General features: G+C 37.5%; 2 protein-coding genes across 2 annotated transcripts; one reads left to right on the top strand and one right to left on the bottom strand.

Annotated features, from left to right (window-relative positions):
* Positions 1-3,839: 3,839 nt before the first annotated feature.
* LOC113467053 (histone acetyltransferase KAT2B-like) lies at positions 3,840-5,074 on the bottom strand. Its single transcript, XM_026822974.1, has 4 exons — positions 4,899-5,074; positions 4,200-4,405; positions 3,991-4,021; positions 3,840-3,901 (listed from the first exon to the last, which is right to left on the bottom strand). Exons 1-4 carry the CDS (start codon positions 5,056-5,058, stop codon positions 3,840-3,842), a joined length of 459 nt encoding a protein of 152 aa, XP_026678775.1. The 5' UTR covers positions 5,059-5,074.
* Positions 5,075-10,059: 4,985 nt separating this feature from the next.
* LOC103508344 (solute carrier family 25 member 51) lies at positions 10,060-13,896 on the top strand. The gene is made up of 5 exons (XM_026822975.1): positions 10,060-10,245; positions 10,698-10,908; positions 11,947-12,152; positions 12,516-12,600; positions 13,754-13,896. Exons 1-5 carry the CDS (start codon positions 10,087-10,089, stop codon positions 13,894-13,896), a joined length of 804 nt encoding a protein of 267 aa, XP_026678776.1. The 5' UTR covers positions 10,060-10,086.
* Positions 13,897-18,463: the final 4,567 nt, after the last annotated feature.

An 18,463-nucleotide genomic window follows, 5' to 3' on the forward strand; every position in this document is an offset into this window, starting at 1 on the left:
CCCCCGGGCAAAGGCGAGGGGGCCGGGGGGGGTTTTTTTTTTTTTTTTTTTTCATCGAGCCAGCGACAATAGCGAGTTGAATGCGCCAGGTCTCAACAGATCACTGCTGTTAAGCAACGTCGCATATGGTTGGTAACCGGATGGGTTATCTGGGCACTAGCCTACTGCTAGCTTTTCCCGGGCCCACTCAGGCTGAGTAAGGTTCATGAGGAGAGGCGGGTAGTTTGCCGTCCAATGAAGGATAAAACCCACGCCACTAAAAGCTTTCACAGTTATACACTGACTTTAAATACATATATTAGAAAATGTGAAAAATAATCTATTTTTGATTAAAGGGAATGTCGTTTGTTTACAATTTAATTAAAAAAAATTATTTATTTTAATACAAAGGACATTGATTACAAATTACAAGAGGTGGATCAGTAAAAAAAAGGCAGGATATAACTTTGACTTTGGACTATGTACAACTTTACATACAAAAGAGAGATCCGTTCACTTAATCTTCACACATTGATCGACCTATCTCCAGAAGCCAGAACCCCAACACCTAGAACACCTGAAATTTGGTAGGAATATTTCTAATATGTTCTAGATGTGCAACAAGAGAGAATTTTGCTGAAATCTAAACCTTTCTCCAAATATGGTAACTTTTCCGAGACAAAGCACGGGCGAACTGGTAGTAACCCAATAAAAACACATATTTTTGTTCTCTCTCTTAAGCGCTTTAACAAAATAATAAATTTAATTTTCAGTCTTAGATAAAGTTTACACATAATATACAAACAGTTCTCCAATTTTGGTGTTGAAATATCTCTCAATATTATTAGCAGCTCGATATACATACGAGGTTTCCTTGTTGTAGATCAAACAGTTCTCCAATTTTGGTGTTGAAATATCTCTCAATATTATTAGCAGCTCGATATACATACGAGGTTTCCTTGTTGTAGATTTTACAGTTGGTGATAAATTCGTTTCATCTAACCCCACATATAACCACAAATTCAGTCTTCGATAAAGTTTACAGTTTACTCATACACAAACAACTCTCCGATTTTGGTGTTGAAATATCGCTCAATATTATTAGCAACTTGATATACATACGAGGTTTCCTTGTTGTAGATTTTACAGTTGGTGATAAATTCGTTTCATCTAACCCCACATATAACCACAAATTCAGTCTCCCACCTTTCTTTTCTCTTCTCTTCTTGTTCTTGTACTCAACTCAATAGTCGAATAAGTCGAATACATTACTCATAGGATTCTATCTAAAGAATAAAGATACCTATTTACTCATGATTACTTTTTTACTCACGGATACTTTTTTTCAGTAATCGAGTATTTCTTGTTGCGATCCGGATCGTACGGATATTGTGACGATCCGTAGTTTAATGAGTAAAGTATTCACTCGTATCCATCTCTAATTGGAGCTGTTTGCGGCAAATGGATCCCGTATCAACACGTAGGTTAGGTTTGGGTTGGGTTAGGTTAGGTTTGGTAATAAAAAAACTATCGAAAACTATCGATAGTTATCGATAGTTTTTTTGAAAAATATCGATAACTATCGATGGCGCCGACTATCGATAGTTCTCCTCCTCTAGGGCAAACTGGTAGTAACCCAATAAAAACACATAGTTTTGTTCTCTCTCTTAAGCGCTTTGACAAAATAATAAATTTAATTTTCAGTCTTAGATAAAGTTTACACATGTACACCCTAGTTCACAAAGGGTACAAGTGATATTTTTTGTGAAATCGAGTTATGTGTGTAAAATGGGTTAAATAAAAGGTTTATAAAGACGGAGCACAAACGATACCTCGTAAAAATGATACCTAGGTATCATTTTTTCAAGCACGGAGAGCAAACACGGAGTTTATAAACTTTTCATTAACCCATTTTAACACATAATTCGATTTCGCAAAAAAATCACTTGTACCCTTTGTGAACTAGGGTGTACATATACAAACAGTTCTCCAATTTTGGTGTTGAAATATCTCTCAATATTTTTAGCAACTTGATTTAAATACGAGGTTTCCTTGTTGTAGATTTTACAATTGGTGATAAATTCGTTTCAGCTAACCCCACATATAAACACAAATTCAGTCTACGATAAAGTTTACAGTTTACTCATACACAAACAACTCTCCGATTTTGGTGTTGAAATATCGCTCAATATTATTGGCAGCTTGATACACATACGAGGTTTCCTTGTTGTAGATTTTACAGTTGGTGATAAATTCGTTTCATCTAACCCCACATATAACCACAAATTCAGTCTTCGATAAAGTTTACAGTTTACTCATACACAAACAACTCTCCGATTTTGGTGTTGAAATATCGCTCAATATTATTAGCAACTTGATATACATACGAGGTTTCCTTGTTGTAGATTTTACAGTTGGTGATAAATTCGTTTCATCTAACCCCACATATAACCACAAATTCAGTCTTCGATAAAGTTTACAGTTTACTCATACACAAACAACTCTCCGATTTTGGTGTTGAAATATCGCTCAATATTATTAGCAACTTGATATACATACGAGGTTTCCTTGTTGTAGATTTTACAGTTGGTGATAAATTCGTTTCATCTAACCCCACATATAACCACAAATTCAGTCTTCGATAAAGTTTACAGTTTACTTAGGGGGCACGGTTGGTCCAGTGGTAGCGCGCTTGCTTGCCATGCAGAAGGTCCCGGGTTCGAATCCCACCATCGACAAAAGTTTGTACTCGTTTTTCGATTGCAAATATTTCAACGGGTTACTTTCTGGTGTTCTCGTGTTGAGCCAGCACCTAAATGGGAAGTATTGTGTCTCTTCTCGCCCATCTGATGAGAGGCATACTACGGGATGGGCATGCTACGACACAGGCCACATGCGTCTAATGTAGCAGTTGTTTCATTGCTACGAAATAAAAACGGCGGTGGAACACTCATCTTTTTTTTTTTAATAAAATAATAGAATAGAATGGAATGGAATATAATATAATAGAACAGAATAGGATATACCTTGTTTAACTGCTTGGAACTTACCTTATTTCATATGACTAGGGCTCTTAGGGATTTTCCGAAACTGACTCTCTTGTAGGCTTTTTCAAGTCGCAGACTACGAGAGAGGCGAAAATCGAGACGGTTTCGGAAAATCCCTAAGAATCTTAGTCATGTAAAATCAGGTAAGCAATTCATCTAAGGAAGGAATTTTAATTGTGTTAAGCATAAATGCTTGTCACAAATGTCGTTTCCCACCTAATATACTACGCTAAATTTTATGACATGACTTGGACTCGAACCACCAACCTCCAGATTCAAAGTCCACCGTGCTAACCACTGTACCACTGAGGTTGGTGTAAGCAATTCATCTATTTTCGGTGTCTAATATGAATCTAATGAACAATAATATACCTTGTTTATCCTACTGGGGTAGCCCTAGAGATCATCAGGGTCCCTAATATTTTGGTATTTTGCGGCAGTATTTGACGAGGTGCTTAACTGTAAGATTATTTATTTACGGGACTAACCCTTTATACAAAAATGACAATAGAAAAAAATACACTAAAACTAAACAAACACAAACAACAATCAAATTAGAATATACCTTGTTTAACTGCTTGGAACTTACCTTATTTCATAGGACTAGGGCTCTTAGGGATTTTCCGAAATTGACTCTCCTGTAGGCTTTTTCAAGTCGCAGGCTAAGAGAGAGGCGAAAATCGAGACGGTTTCGGAAAATCCCTAAGAATCTTAGTCATGTAAAATCAGGTAGGTAAGCAATTCATATATTTTGGGTGTCTAATATGAATCTAATGAACAATAATATACCTTGTTTATCCTACTGGGGTAGCCCTAGAGATCATCAGGGTCCCTAATATTTTGGTATTTGCGGCAGTATTTGACAGTCCGCTTAACTGTAAGATTACAGGAACAAATAGCACAATCTGGGGAATTTGAGTTTTTATTTTTTTTATTTTTATTTTTTTTAACCTATTGCTCTCACCTTCACTGAAACACTTGAGTCCAGGCTGTACCCCCTGGACACGCTCTAGCTTCTGTTCCGTAATATAATTGATGATATGCTTCTGACTTTGTGTAACACTCACAAAGTGAGCAGGAACAAATAGCACAATCTGGGGAATTTAAGTTTTTATTTATTTTTTTAAACCTATTCCTCTCACCTTCACTGAAACACTTGAGTCCTGGCTGTACCCCCTGGACACGCTCTAGCTTCTGTTCCGTAATATAATTGATGATATGCTTCTGACTTTGTGTAACACTCACAAAGTGAGTATAAACAATCCTCTTGTCTATTTCACAATGCATGAGCATCGCGTCTTCATAGTCCTTGATGTAGCCTTCGTACAAGTGTTTGGGCAACTTGATGTCTTTTGTGAAGCCTTGCCGAGTGAAATAACCTGGGGGGGAAATCAAATGGTAGGTAGGTTTAAGGGTTTAACATCAATTTTAAAAACTAAAGTTTTCTTATGACAGGCGTTAAAAACCCCACCATTCGGCGACTAGTCTGAGTGGAGTTGGAAACCCAGCAGCACGGGATTGCCCAGATGTTCACCCATCCAGGTACTAACCACGCGCAACGTTGATTAACTTTAATGATAAATGGGGGAATAAATGTGGTAAGCATTAATGCTTGCCGTGACTATAAACAAAGCCGGGCTAGGCTTGACTTGAAAAAATATGTGGAAACAATTTTAAAAATATTGCTAAATGGAAATGGAATTTTTAAATAAATATGTAGTTTGTTTGCTACATATTTATTTAAAATACTTGAGAGGTTTGATAGAGGGAACTATTGCTATAGTCTCATTGGTCCAAAACGAAAGAGAAAAACAAGAAAGGATAAGAGAATTGTTCCAAAAACGAAACTTGTCTGTTTTGGGTAAAATCTACCTATGGCGTCCTTAGCAGCGAACGTGAGGAAATGATATATCTCGTGTTTCTTATGGTACTCCTTGAGGTGGTTCATCATGTAGGTGCCATAGCCGAGGACTTGAACGGAACAGTTCACCGCACAGAACACAATCTCAGTGAAACCCTGTGTTGGAAACATGCGGAAGCAAATGCCTGGAAGAAGAAAAAGGAGAATGATGAACTGTGGATTTATGTCTTTACCTGACTATATTTGATATGATAAGTGTGTGAGAGAGGGAGAGACAGGAAGAGAGAGAGTCTTGTAAGCTCCAAGCCACAGATTTGATTCCTGCAGGGGGCGGATTTCATCCTGAACAGATAATATTTGTTCATGGAATGGCTGGCTTTCTCCTATCCTGTCTTCCTTCTCTCTTTGATTTCGAGACGATAAGACCTTAGCAGTTGATACTTGAGAGGTTTGATAGAGGGAACTATTGCTAAAGTCTCATTGTTCCAAAACGAAAGAGAAAAGGAAGAAAGGATAAGAGAATTGTTCCAAAAACAAAACTTGTCTGTTTTGGGTAAAATCCCTCCCCCGGCGGGAATCGAACCCGATAGCGTTTACGTGCTTCTCTCCAAGCTAACTAGGCTAGCTATGTTGGTAATTTCTTGTATTTTTGTGTATATTAAAATAAAATAATGATCAATAAACCAATGTGATTTCTCAATTTTTTTAGCCTTAAGATACATGGCTAAAGAACATTAAAAAAATATTTGAAATTTGTTCAAATGGTTAAAAAAAATATTTGTTCAAATAAGCCACCCCTCTGAAATAGGAAGAATATTTTTATTTTTCAAACAATCTAGGTGACTACTGCCTTGTTACCTTGAAAGGTAGTATATCTGAATTATAAGTGTAAGGTGCTAGGTTTGTAGGCTTTGTTCCCAAACAGAAGAACCTTTATCCTTGGCACATCTCAAGATTCTTTCTCTTATCCTGTTGACTCTTTCTTGTCAATTTTGGGAGGATAATACCTCTTCATTGTTACAAGAACTGTGACTAGATACATTTTATGACTTGACTTGGACTAGAAACACCAACATCCAGATCTCATGTCCAACATGTTAACCACTACATACAACACTGAGGTTGGTTAGCTTCCATAAGGGTCACATCATTGCTGTTTTTTTAGGCCTTAAAACTTACTTATCCAGAGAATTCCCAAGCACCACAACTTCAAGGGTACCATTTTATGACTTGACCTGGACTAGAAACACCAACATCCAGATCTCAAGTCCAACATGTTAACCACTACATACAACACTGAGGTTGGTTAGGTTCCATAAGGGTCACATCATTGCTGTTTTTTTAGGCCTTAAAACTTACTTATCCAGAGAATTCCCAAGCACCACAACTTCAAGGGTACCCTTTGCTTCTTCCTCTTTCACTGTGTTACTTCTCTCAAGAAACTCCTGAAGTTTGTCAATGCTGAAGTCTTTCGAGTTCTTTTTGATTTCCAATATTTTCTGAACTTCTTCTTCAGACAAGTCTGTGTTTTCATTGACTCGGATTTGACCCTTGGATACCGATTTGTACATGATGGGTAGGTATGTCTGAGGAAAAGTGAAAAAGGAAATACAAATCAAATACATGCCAGTAGGAAAAATAGTGGGCTTTTAGCAAGTAAGATGATCCAGGCTAGACAGCTTGGAAGGTAGTCTAGCTTGTAGCATAGCGACTAGTGCCAGCATGGTAGGTAAACATTGGATTTTAGGATTATTGAGATATGTATTGGGAAAATCCTACAATGGTGCAGTGAGCACCAAAGTTGTAAAATAATAACACAAAGAAACTGCATTTACATTTTTACATTTACAATTAAAATAATCAATTTATTTTAATTCAAAAGAACATTGATTACAAATTAAAAGAGGTGGATTAGTAAAAAAAAAAAAAAAAAAAAAAAAAGGAAGAAAAGTGCTATATTTAATTTCCACCTAGGGAAAACAAAATTCTAACCAGATAAGGTTCACTCTTGGAAGAGAGGGTTTTCTTCTATCCTGACCTCCGCTGTTACAGTTACTCCCCTTAACTGTGACAGTTCCCAATATAGCTACCTACATACTTTTACGAAGCAGATAGAGTTATCAGAATTAATATTTTAAAGTTCACTCTTGGAAGAGGGGGCTTTCTTCTATCCTGTCCTTCTCTTGATTTTGTGATAAGACCTCCATTGTTACAGTTGCTCCCCTTAACTATGACAGTTCCCAATATAGGTAGCTACCTACATACTTTTACGAAGCAGATAGAGTTATCAGAATTAATAGGGTAAGGCAGGTAAGGCTAAACACAGAGCACAGAGTGGAGTGGACAGCATAGAGCACATATAAGTAGATATGGGTACTGTATTGGTTTTCTTGTACTTACAGCTATTTCTCTCTGATTTGTTGATTCTTTTGGTAGGAGCCTCAGGACCTTTACAAAGAACTAAGATGTTTTTCTGTCGGTGAATCAAATCAATAGTGCAAATTGAACAAATCAGGAAAAGAAGAATTAATAGGGTAAGGATAAAAACAGAGTGGAGTGGACAGCATAGAGCACATAAAAGTAGATATGGGTACTGTATTGGTTTTCTTGTACTTACAGCTATTTCTCTCTGATTTGTTGATTCTTTTGGCAGGAGCAGGAGCCTCAGGACCTTTACAAAGAACCAAGATGTTTTTCTGTCGGTGAATCAAATCAATAGTGCAAATTGAACAAATCAGGAAAAGAGTAATCAATGAAATAAAAATAATTAATAGAAATAACTTTATTCAAATTAATTAATATTTCATTTTTTATTAAAAATCAAAAAATAAAGTTCAGAAACAAAAAATAAAAAAAAATATTTTGTTTACTCTTATCTCTTATTTTAATGACCGCCGTGTATTTATTTTTTGATTATGCAATGTGGTTGATTGCCAAATGGGAGGAATGCATGGGTACGGTCTTATGAAGGGACCAAATGTTCCTCCCATCTGTTTCACCATCCAATCCAGGAACAGCTGTTTTTTTGGCACGAAAATTTGAAAAATTCCAACTCCCCATTCGCTCCTCAAAAGTCCCGAATCCAGCGAAATCCAGAAATATTTTTCATCGATTTTCGGATTTTCCTCCTTGCCTGGCGTTGTTCCCGTATCCTGTCCTAAAAATAGACAAGCAGACGGGAAGAAGTAATGGCCAAACGTAAGTGGAAGATGGAAGTTTTGTAAACAGTTTTGTTACAAAATAGTTACATTTGTAGTACCTAGTAGTAATTTTACATCTCAGTTTATAACTGAACCATGAATGAAAATGCTGATAACAGTTTCTAATGCTCACAGATCTTTGTCCACCACTTGGTTGTAATAAAGTCTATGCTGATAACAGTTTCTAATGCTCACAGATCTTTGTCCACCACTTGGTTGTAATAAAGTCTATGCTTCCTGAGTGATTTATTGAAATTACAAAATAGTTACATTTGTAGTACCTAGTAGTAATTTTACATCTCAGTTTATAACTGAACCATGAATGAAAATATACTGATAACAGTTTCTAATGCTCACAGATCTTTGTCCACCACTTGGTTGTAATAAAGTCTATGCTTCCTGAGTGATTTATTGAAATAATGAATCGCCCCAAAATCAGGGGGCACGTTTTTATGCCATGCAGAGGGTCCCGAGTTCGAAACCCACCATTGTCAAACATTGGCACTCGTATTTCGATTAGAAAGAGTTTTTGCACCGCTGACTTACGTGACGATAGTTGAAACGTAAGACGTTAAAAAGTTCAATTAACGGGACGGTAATTTTGGTTGTAAAAACTATCTAATTTTTCAACGGGTTACTTTCTGATGTTCTCGTGTTGACCCAACACCTAAATGGGAAGTATTGTGTCTCTTCTCGCCCATCAGGTGAGAGGCATAGGTAAATTTTATGACTTGACTTGGAACCAAGGTCCAGTGGTAACGCGCTTGCTTGCCATGCAGAAGGTCCCGGGTTCGAATCCCACCATCGACAAAAATTTGTACTCGTTTTTCGATTGCAAATATTTCAACGGGTTACTTTCTGGTGTTCTCGTGTTGACCCAGCACCTAAATGGGAAGTATTGTGTCTCTTCTCGCCCATCTGATGAGAGGCATAGGTAAATTTTATGACTTGACTTGGAACCAAACCACCAACCTCCGAAGCCGAAAATTGGTCAAATTTTGCCGATTATTAACTATTGACTTGTATTGAAAACGAATACTCCTTCAACCTCCGAAGTCCACGGTGCATAGGAGAGTATTTTTCTCCTTTGTCCTATTGAAAAATGGCCATTTTAAAACCTACTTTTAAAAAGATGACCTTTGCATTTGAAAAGCTAGGATCACACGATGTGGCAGAGCGACATATAATCTGAATGGGAAGTACTGTGTCTCTTCTCGCCCATCTGATGAGAGGCATAGGTAAATTTTATGACTTGACTTGGAACCAAACCACCAACCTCCGAAGTCGAAAATTGGTCAAATTCTGCCCATTATTAACTATTGGCTTGTATTGAAAACGAATACTCCTTCAACCTCCGAAGTCCACGGTGCATAGGAGAGTATTTTTCTCCTTTGTCCTATTGAAAAATGGCACTGATATCCTATTTCTCATCCTGTAATCCTGCATAGAGTAGGTACATTTTATCCTTCATGTGAGCATTTTGGAATTTATACGAGGGTTAAAAATAGTCAGTTTTTTCACAAACTTCCCTGTTTTCTAGTGAGTCGTTTTACCTATACAATATGCAATAGTATTAATGTGTGTTTTTTCATAGTAAAAATATTTGGTAATTATGCAGAAGTCATGTCCATGGAAAAGAAAAGCTCCTTTTTGTATTTAACCTAACCCCATAATAACCAGGGTCACTGCTTGTTTGTGCCAGTTCCTTTGGTAGCAATATTTCACGGATGTGACTTCTGCACAGGTACCAAATATTTAATCTGTTTTGATTTCAAAATTCAGGACTGTCTCTGTAGATATAGGCTTGAGACCTATTCCCTAGTCCTAAAAAGATGTCTTATTAGTCCATACCTTGTGGTCGGTCTTCGTTAACATTACCTTGTCGTGAGTTTCATCCTATTTTTTTCAATGTCCTGTAGGCAATATAATTCAAATGAGAGTGTTCTCACTACACACGCCACCTTGTTGAGAAAGTTCACCATAAAGGTCTATTTGTATTATGACTGAAAGTGTGCTGTGCGGGATGATAAAAAACAAAATGGCAACAATGGCAACTACATCTTCGTGTAAAAACTACGAAGAATTTATCTGTGGCTTTGGGGCAGCTGTGATCAATATAGCTGTGACTTTTCCAATCAATAAAATTATTTTTAGACAGGTAAGATTAAATTACATCAGCTTTTTTATTTTATTTTTTTGGTTTAAAATAGGAAACTGTTTGTATCTATTAAGGTCTTGTAATCCTAAAATCAGAGGAAAGGATAAGAGGATGAAAAACAGTCTACAGTTCCAAGCAATCTAGGATAAAGTTCACCCTGGCTGAGGATAAAATTAGAGAGAGAGAGAGAGAAACAATTTATTGATGAGCTGCCCAAATTTTGGGTTGCCAGATGACACAACATACTACTCAACCAGAATAAATAACATTGTGCCAAAATTATACAATTCTTTTTTTTTTACAAATCAATCTATGAATCACATTTGTTTTCAGCAATTGCACGGTGTTGGAGTCCTCAAAGCCATGTCTCAGGTTCATGCGGAAGGCATCCCCTATCTGTATCGTGGCATTTTTTTTTTACAAATGAATCTATGAATTAAATTTGTTTTCAGCAATTGCACGGTGTTGGAGTCCTCAAAGCCATGTCTCAGGTTCATGCAGAGGGCATCCCCTATCTGTATCGTGGCATTCTACCTCCCCTGCTTCAGAAAAGCATATCTACCTCTCTCATGTTTGGCATGTACGATAAAAGCAATTTGTTTCTTCTGCCCTATCTAAGTGATCATCCAATTCTGATGAAATTCACTTCAGCCATGTTTGCTGGTGAGTATAAAAAATAATAGAAAGGAATTTATAAATGTGGTAAGCATTATTGCTTGTCGTGACTATAAACAAAGCCGAGCTAGGCTTGACTTGAAAAAATATGTGGAAACAATTTTAAAAAATATTGCTAAATGGAAATGGAATTTTTAAATAAATATGTAGTTTGTTTGCCACATATTTATTTAAAATACTTGAGAGGTTTGATAGAGGGAACTATTGCTAAAGTCTCATTGGTCCAAAACGAAAGAGAAAAACAAGAAAGGATAAGAGAATTGTTCCAAAAACGAAACTTGTCTGTTTTGGGTAAAATCCCGCCCCGGCGGAAATCGAACCCGATAGCGTTTACAAGCAGGTGTGCTACTCTCCAAGCTAACTAGGCTAGCTATGTTGGTAATTTCTTGTATTTGTGTATATTGAAATAGTGATCAATAAACCAATGTGATTTCTCAATTTTTTTAGCCTTAAGACACATGGCTAAAGAGCATTAAAAAATATTTGATATTTGTTCAAATGGTTAAAAAAAAATATTTTGTTCAAATACTTTTTTAGCCTTAAGATACATGGTATCTTAAGATACCATGTATACCATGTATCTTAAGGCTAAAATAAATGAGAAAAGGCATTGATTGATCTCAGGTACCATGAGCTATACTCTCCAAGGTAATTAGGCTAGCTTTGTTGGTAATTTCTTGTATTTATGTATATTGAAATAATGATCAATAAACCAATGTGATTTCTCAATTTTTTTTAGCCTTAAGATACATGGCTAAAGAGCATTAAAAAATATTTGATATTTGTTCAAATGGTTAAAAAAAAATATTTTGTTCAAATATTTTTTTAGCCTTAAGATACATGGTATAAGATACATGGTACCATGTATCTTAAGGCTAAAAAAATTGAGAAAAGGCATTGATTGATCTCAGGTACCATGAGCTTTGTACAAAACAATACAGATCAATAAATCATTTGAACAAATATTTTTTAATGTTCTAAATGTCTAAATAAACACATTTTTTTTTTTCCTTACTTCCTCACCAGGTTCTATCGAAGCAATGCTCACTCCGTTCGAGCGACTTCAGACCCTGCTCCAAGACAGCGCCTATCACACTCAGCTCAACAATACACCTCATCTGGTCAAACACATCTACAAGGAGTACGGAATGAAAGAGTATTACCGTGGTTTGAGTCCGGTGCTGTTACGAAATGGGCCTTCCAATGTAGTGTTCTTTATAGCACGAGATGAGGTAAGAATAGAATTGTTTAACCCTTTTGTTGCCAGAGTTGTTCGGGAACAACTTTTTTTTTATTATTTTGTTGAACTCACAATATGATTAGCTTTCCAAAGAAGTCGACAGATAATCAACAGTCTAATAACAACTTCAGTATTTTGAAAAGATTGACTTAGTTGAACTCACAATATGATTAGCTTTCCAAAGAAGTCGACAGATAATCAACAGTCTAATAACAACTTCAGTATTTTGAAAAGATTGACTAAATAATAATAATAATACACAAAAAAAAGAAGATTCGGAGAGTTTTGTCCACATTTGAGTCAAATGGCGACTACCAGAATAAAAATAACCCGCTGAAATTCCTTCTGTTTTCAGGTGATGATTCGATTTCCGACCGAGTCAAACAAAGATCGCATGTACAAGGTTTTCATCAAGGATTTCCTAATAGGAGCCGTAATAGGTACGATCCTATCAAAATAGCGTGTCTGCCTTGTAATCGCTAGGTTACGGGTTCGATTCCCGACTGAGGGATTTACAATACAACTTCTATGTGTATGCGGACCACATGTCACATTGGCAGGTATTTAGTCGACCACATACACATCAGGGGAGTATTGTCATTGTCACTAACTATATTGGCAGGTATTTAGTCGACCACATACACATCAGGGGAGTATTGTCATTGTCACACGCATAAAACGCAGTCAGTTCCCATGGCACAAGCGACTACCAGAATAAAAATAACCCGCTGAAATTCTTTCTGTTTTCAGGTGATGATTCGATTTCCGACCGAGTCAAACAAAGATCGAATGTACAAGATTTTCATCAAGGATTTTCTAATAGGAGCCGTAATAGGTACGATCCTATCAAAATAGCGTGTCTGCCTTGTAATCTCTAGGTTACGGGTTCGATTCCCGACTGAGAGATTTACAACTTCTATGTGTATGCGGACCACATGTCACATTGGCAGGTATTTAGCCGACCACATACACATCAGGGGAGTATTGTCATTGTCACACGCATAAAACGCAGTCAGTTCCCATGGTACAATTGCCATATAATAGAATTACTTTTTGTTTGGAACCCACTCAGCCTCTAAAGGACAACTAGTATTGACTAGCCATAGAGACAAATACAAATTGAAAATTCGATGAGCGCTTCTATGTGTATGCGGACCACATGCTAACTATATTGGCAGGTATTTAGTCGACCACATACACACCAGGGGAGTATTGTCATTGTCACACGCATAAAACGCAGTCAGTTCCCATGGCACAATTGCCATATAATAGAATGACTTTTTGTTTGGAACCCACTCAGCCTCTAAAGGACAACTAGTATTGACTAGCCATAGAGACAAATACAAATTGAAAATTTGATGAGCTTTCGAGGATACTCAGATTCAATATCATCAGACCAAGGTATATTCTATTCCATTCTATTTTCCAGGTGCAATTAATTCGAGCGTATTTTTCCCGTTCAATGTGATCAAGTAGGTATATTCTATTCCATTCTATTTTCCAGGTGCAATTAATTCGAGCGTATTTTTCCCGTTCAATGTGATCAAGATCCATATGCAGAGAAGGTATATTCTATTCCATTCTATTTTCCAGGTGCAATTAATTCGAGCGTATTTTTCCCGTTCAATGTGATCAAGATCCATATGCAGAGTAAACTGGGAGGCTCTTACGATAGTCTATGGCAGGTAAGCATTGTAGGTTACCCACCGGAAACATGTGTTTCGCAACAGTTTTGAACAAAAAAACAAACGTTTTGAGCTTTTAACAACTTGATTGGTGGCGCGTCTGCCTTATAAGAGCTAGGTCGCGGGTTTGATTCCCGCGCGGGGCGGATTTTATCCTAAACATATAAGGTTCGTTCTCGGAACGGCTGGCTTTCTTCTATCCTGGAGAGTTTGTCCACAGTAATACTACTAGCCTACTGCTGGAGTAAAGGGACTTTTCAGTCCTATGCGAGCAGTATAAATAAGCACTATTATTAATACCAGTTGGAAGAAATAAATAGATGATTTGTACAAGAGAGAAATAGTCAGACTGAAAGTATATTGTGGAATGATGGTACTACACAACAGGTAGCGCGTCTGCCTTATAAGAGCTAGGTCGCGGGTTTGATTCCCGCCCGGGGCGGATTTTATCCTAAACATATAATGTTCGTTCTCGGAACGGCTGGCTGTCTTCTATCCTGTCTTATTTTTCTTCGATCTTGGAACGATAAGACCTGCGTTGTTACAGTTTCCTCTATCAAACCTCTTGAGAAGAAGAAAAAAAAATCATTCTTTCCTGTCTTCCTTCTCTCTTCGCTTTCGGGATAAGACCTTAGCAGTTACAGTTCCCTCTATCAAACCTCTTAAGAAAGAAAAAAAAAATCATCTGGTGTGAACACCACACGACTTTCCTTATCCTATTAAATAATGCTTATTTGAGTGTTCTTTTAAATTACTTTTTACAATATGTCTAAACGTTTTGTGGCTATAGCTGAAAACCGCCAAAAAACGGTCGAAATCTGACCAAAAGCGGTCAAAATAGCGCCAAGCGCAGCAACCATCTCAACCAAAAGAAGTCTATGCTTCCTGAGTGATTTATTGAAATCTATGATGCAGTGTTTAATGGATGTGGCATATGAGTAGGTACCTACAACGAGAGTGTCACATTACCGCGTTTAAGCATTTAAATTGATTTGATATTGAAAAGGTGTTAGGTGTTACCAACTTGAACGGAGATTGTAGATGTATAAATAATCTGATATCCTATTTCTCATCCTGTAATCCTGCATAGAGTAGGTACATTTTATCCTTCATGTGAGCATTTAGGAATTTGAAATTTATACGAGGGTTAAAAATAGTCAGTTTTTTCACAAACTTCCCTGTTTTCTAGTGAGTTGTTTTACCTATACAATTTATGCAATAGTATTAATGTGTGTTTTTTCATAGTAAAAATATTTGGTAATTATGCAGAAGTCACGTCCTTGAAAAAGAAAAGCTCCTTTTTGTATTTAACCTAACCCTATAATAACCAGGGTCACTGCTTGTTTGTGCCTGTTCCTTTGGTAGCAATATTTCATGGACGTGACTTCTGCACAAGTACCAAATGTTTAATCTGTTTTGATTTCAAAATTCAGGACTGTCTCTGTAGATATAGGCTTGAGACCTATTCCCTAGTCCTAAAAAGATGTCTTATTTCTATATTTTTCCTAAAGTATACCGTTGTATTTTCTAAGAAAATATTATTTAGTTTGTAAGTGAATAAATAAAAAATTGCCAGTATAAAAAGTTTAAATTTTAAATCATAAAAACACGTTCTCAACTTCTCATTTAGATAATACCTACTAATGCTAATCTACTTCGGTGGTGTACTGGTGTAATGGTCAAGAGTCAAGACGCTCGCCTGGTAAACAGGAGGGCGTGGGTTCAATCCCAGCCGAGGTATGGAATTTTATCCTCAATTTATTTTGAGAGTTTGGTGTATTCAACGTGCTATCGCCGCTGGCTACACACAGTTTCATTTGTCCGTGGATCTTCACTCGATGACTCATTGATACAGCATCCAAGATCCCTGTCTCTCTCTCCCTCCCCTCTCTTTCTCTCCCCTCTCTTTCTCTCTCCCTCCCTCTCCCCCCTCTCACCCGTTCTTTCTCTCTCCTTCCTTCTCCCCCCTCTCTCTCTCACCCGTTTCAATTAAGCTCAATTAAGGCTGGCTGGCTCAACTGTGTAGTTTCAATTAAATAGCCATAACATATGTGTGCACTGTGTATGTCATAAACATAAAGGGATACTACATGTACATATCTTCTATGCCTCACAACTTCTTGAGCTGTGTCCACAGTCAAGTCAACCATCGCATCGTGTGGACCGGTGCCTTTCCTTTACGTTACGTCTACCTAAAAAAACAGTCTAAGCTGGCTTGCTGTGTCCACACACGGTCGACCGACCATCGATCGACGGGGTGAATCTATCTTGTCGAGGCAGTGTGGACGGTTTAAGTCGATATCGATAGACTCACTTTCAAGTTACGAGACTGAAATACACCCTGATACAAAGCGCGAGTTTTAAAGTCACCGGGGGGAATCAAACCCGCGACCTCCGTGATTGCGCGACTCGAACCATATGCCCGGAACGTGGGAACATATTGGTGGGATAATTTCCTACCCGCATGCCTCTGGACTATGGTACGAGATGTGGGAGAATCGGAGAATCTTACTTGTAGAAAGGGATGTTAGAGAGGGAGTGAGGGATTTTTCTGAAATGAGGGGCACACGTTGGAATCATTGAGGTATGGCGATATCACCCCCCCACCCCCTCTAACCAGAGAGGTATGACCTCACCCCCTCTAAGTGTGTACAATATGGGTAGAACGAGATATATAGGATTTTTTTTTTCTAATTTCTTGTATTTATGTACCTACATTGAATTATTTATTTAATGACCTGCAATAAGAGTCTAAATAAAACAATAATAGAGGGAACTGTACCTAACTATTAAGGTCATTTCGTCCCGAAAGCGAAGGGAGAAGAAAGACAGGATAGGAGAAAGCCAGCCGTTCCGAGAACGAACCTTACCTGTTTAGGATAAAATTCGGCTCGGGCGGGAATCGAAGCAGCGACCTAAGTTCTTACACACACAAGGCAAACGCACTACCAACCAAGCTAACTATAGTTATAGGCTGGCTTTTAAGAGGTTTGATAGAGGGAACTGTAACTGCTAAGGTCTTATCGTCCCGAAATCGAAGAGAGAAGGAAGACAGGATAGGAGAAAGCGGTAGGTAAACATTGGATGTTAGGATTATTGAGATATTGGGAAAAGTCCTACAATGCTGCAGTGAGCACCCGCGACCTCCGTGATTGCGCGACTCGAACCATATGCCCGGAACGTGGGAACGTATTGGTGGGATAATTTCCTACCCGCATGCCTCTGGACTATGGTACGAGATATGGGAGAATCGGAAAATCTTACTTGTAGATAGGGATGCTAGAGAGGGAGTGAGGGATTTTTCTGAAATGAGGGGCACACGTTGGAATCATTGAGGTATGACGATATCACCCCCCCCACCCCCTCTAACCAGAGAGGTATGACCTCACCCCCTCTAAGTGTGTACAATATGGGTAGAACGAGTCATAACATATAGGATTTTTTTTATTATTATTTTAATTTCTAATTTTTTGTTTCGAATTTTCTTGTATTTATGTACCTACATTGAATTATTTATTAAATGACCTGCAATAAGAGTCTAAATAAAACAATAATAGAGGGAACTGTAACTATTAAGGTCATTTCGTCCCGAAAGCGAAGGGCGAAGAAATACAGGATAAGAGAAAGCCAGCCAACCTCCTCCCTTCAATTTCGGGACGATATTACCTCCATTGTTACAGTTGCCTATATCAAACCTCCCAAGCTAAGCCTAACTTAAAACTAAATTTGTAGGTACTCAGATGTTTTATTTTACAGCCAAGGTAACTTGTAACTTTGTTCACCCGGTATTGACTGGACACTCGAGTAGGTGTGAGACACCCTGAATTTTTTTATTAATAAGGATGTGCTCAATTTAACTCGCGTGACGTGGTATGAGACAGAGAATTGAGAGAGTAGTAACTAGAGGGAGCATAGAACATACATGTTAAGCTAAGTGGAGAATGGAAACTATCTGAATATCAAGTTAACTAGATAGCTTGGACACACGTTTGATTTGCCAACATCATACGTAAATTGCTATGGTCCCTTGGAAAATTGCCAGATTACATGTCCCTCTTCCATATATATTATGTAGTGCAATCCTACCTAAAGGCTTGTTCCTCACACGCCAAACCATTAAACCTAACACACTAGCCATTGTCTATAAATTTATATTAATATAGGTATGTGTGATATTTTGTCATTTAAGTTGTAAACTTTTAATGGCCGGAACCACAATGTGAGTTTAAACTTGATTCTATAGTTAAAGCACCTAAAAGGAAAAGAAAACTTGATTTTGAAAGAAAAGCAGATTTTAATTTAAACAAAGAAGGTTCGTTCTCAGGGCTGCCTTTCATGAAACAGAGAATTAAGAGAGTAGTAACTAGAGGGAGCATAGAACACACATGTTAAGCTAAGTGGAGAATGGAAACTATCTGAATATCAAGTTAACTAGATAGCTTGGACACACGTTTGACTTGCCAACATCATATTGACAGTCGCGCACATCATATTGACATCTGACCGTCTTATTTCGTGATAAAATGGCACCTAACTAGAACTTGTGATAAAATGGCAGCTATTTAAATTACCTGTTGCCGGCCTTAGCTGTATTTTATTATGTGAGTTTTTTTATAGT

The sequence above is a fragment of the Diaphorina citri genome, unplaced genomic scaffold (genome assembly GCF_000475195.1).
Source record: "Diaphorina citri unplaced genomic scaffold, Diaci psyllid genome assembly version 1.1 scaffold390, whole genome shotgun sequence".
Classification (NCBI taxonomy): Eukaryota; Metazoa; Arthropoda; class Insecta; order Hemiptera; family Psyllidae; genus Diaphorina; species Diaphorina citri.

Bases quoted from the DNA above. Each gene is read 5' to 3' on its own strand.
- LOC113467053 (XM_026822974.1), bottom strand. From the start codon at position 5,058: ATGTTTCCAACACAGGGTTTCACTGAGATTGTGTTCTGTGCGGTGAAC. The intron at 4,406-4,898 runs GTAGATTTTACC...TTTCCCCCCCAG, and splicing joins CGCTGCTAAGGACGCCATAG to GTTATTTCACTCGGCAAGGC. The intron at 3,902-3,990 runs GTGAGAGCAATA...GTAATCTTACAG, and splicing joins ACTCAAGTGTTTCAGTGAAG to TTAAGCGGACTGTCAAATAC.
- LOC103508344 (XM_026822975.1), top strand. From the start codon at position 10,087: ATGACTGAAAGTGTGCTGTGCGGGATGATAAAAAACAAAATGGCAACA. The intron at 12,153-12,515 runs GTAAGAATAGAA...TTCTGTTTTCAG, and splicing joins TCTTTATAGCACGAGATGAG to GTGATGATTCGATTTCCGAC. The intron at 12,601-13,753 runs GTACGATCCTAT...TCTATTTTCCAG, and splicing joins CCTAATAGGAGCCGTAATAG to GTGCAATTAATTCGAGCGTA.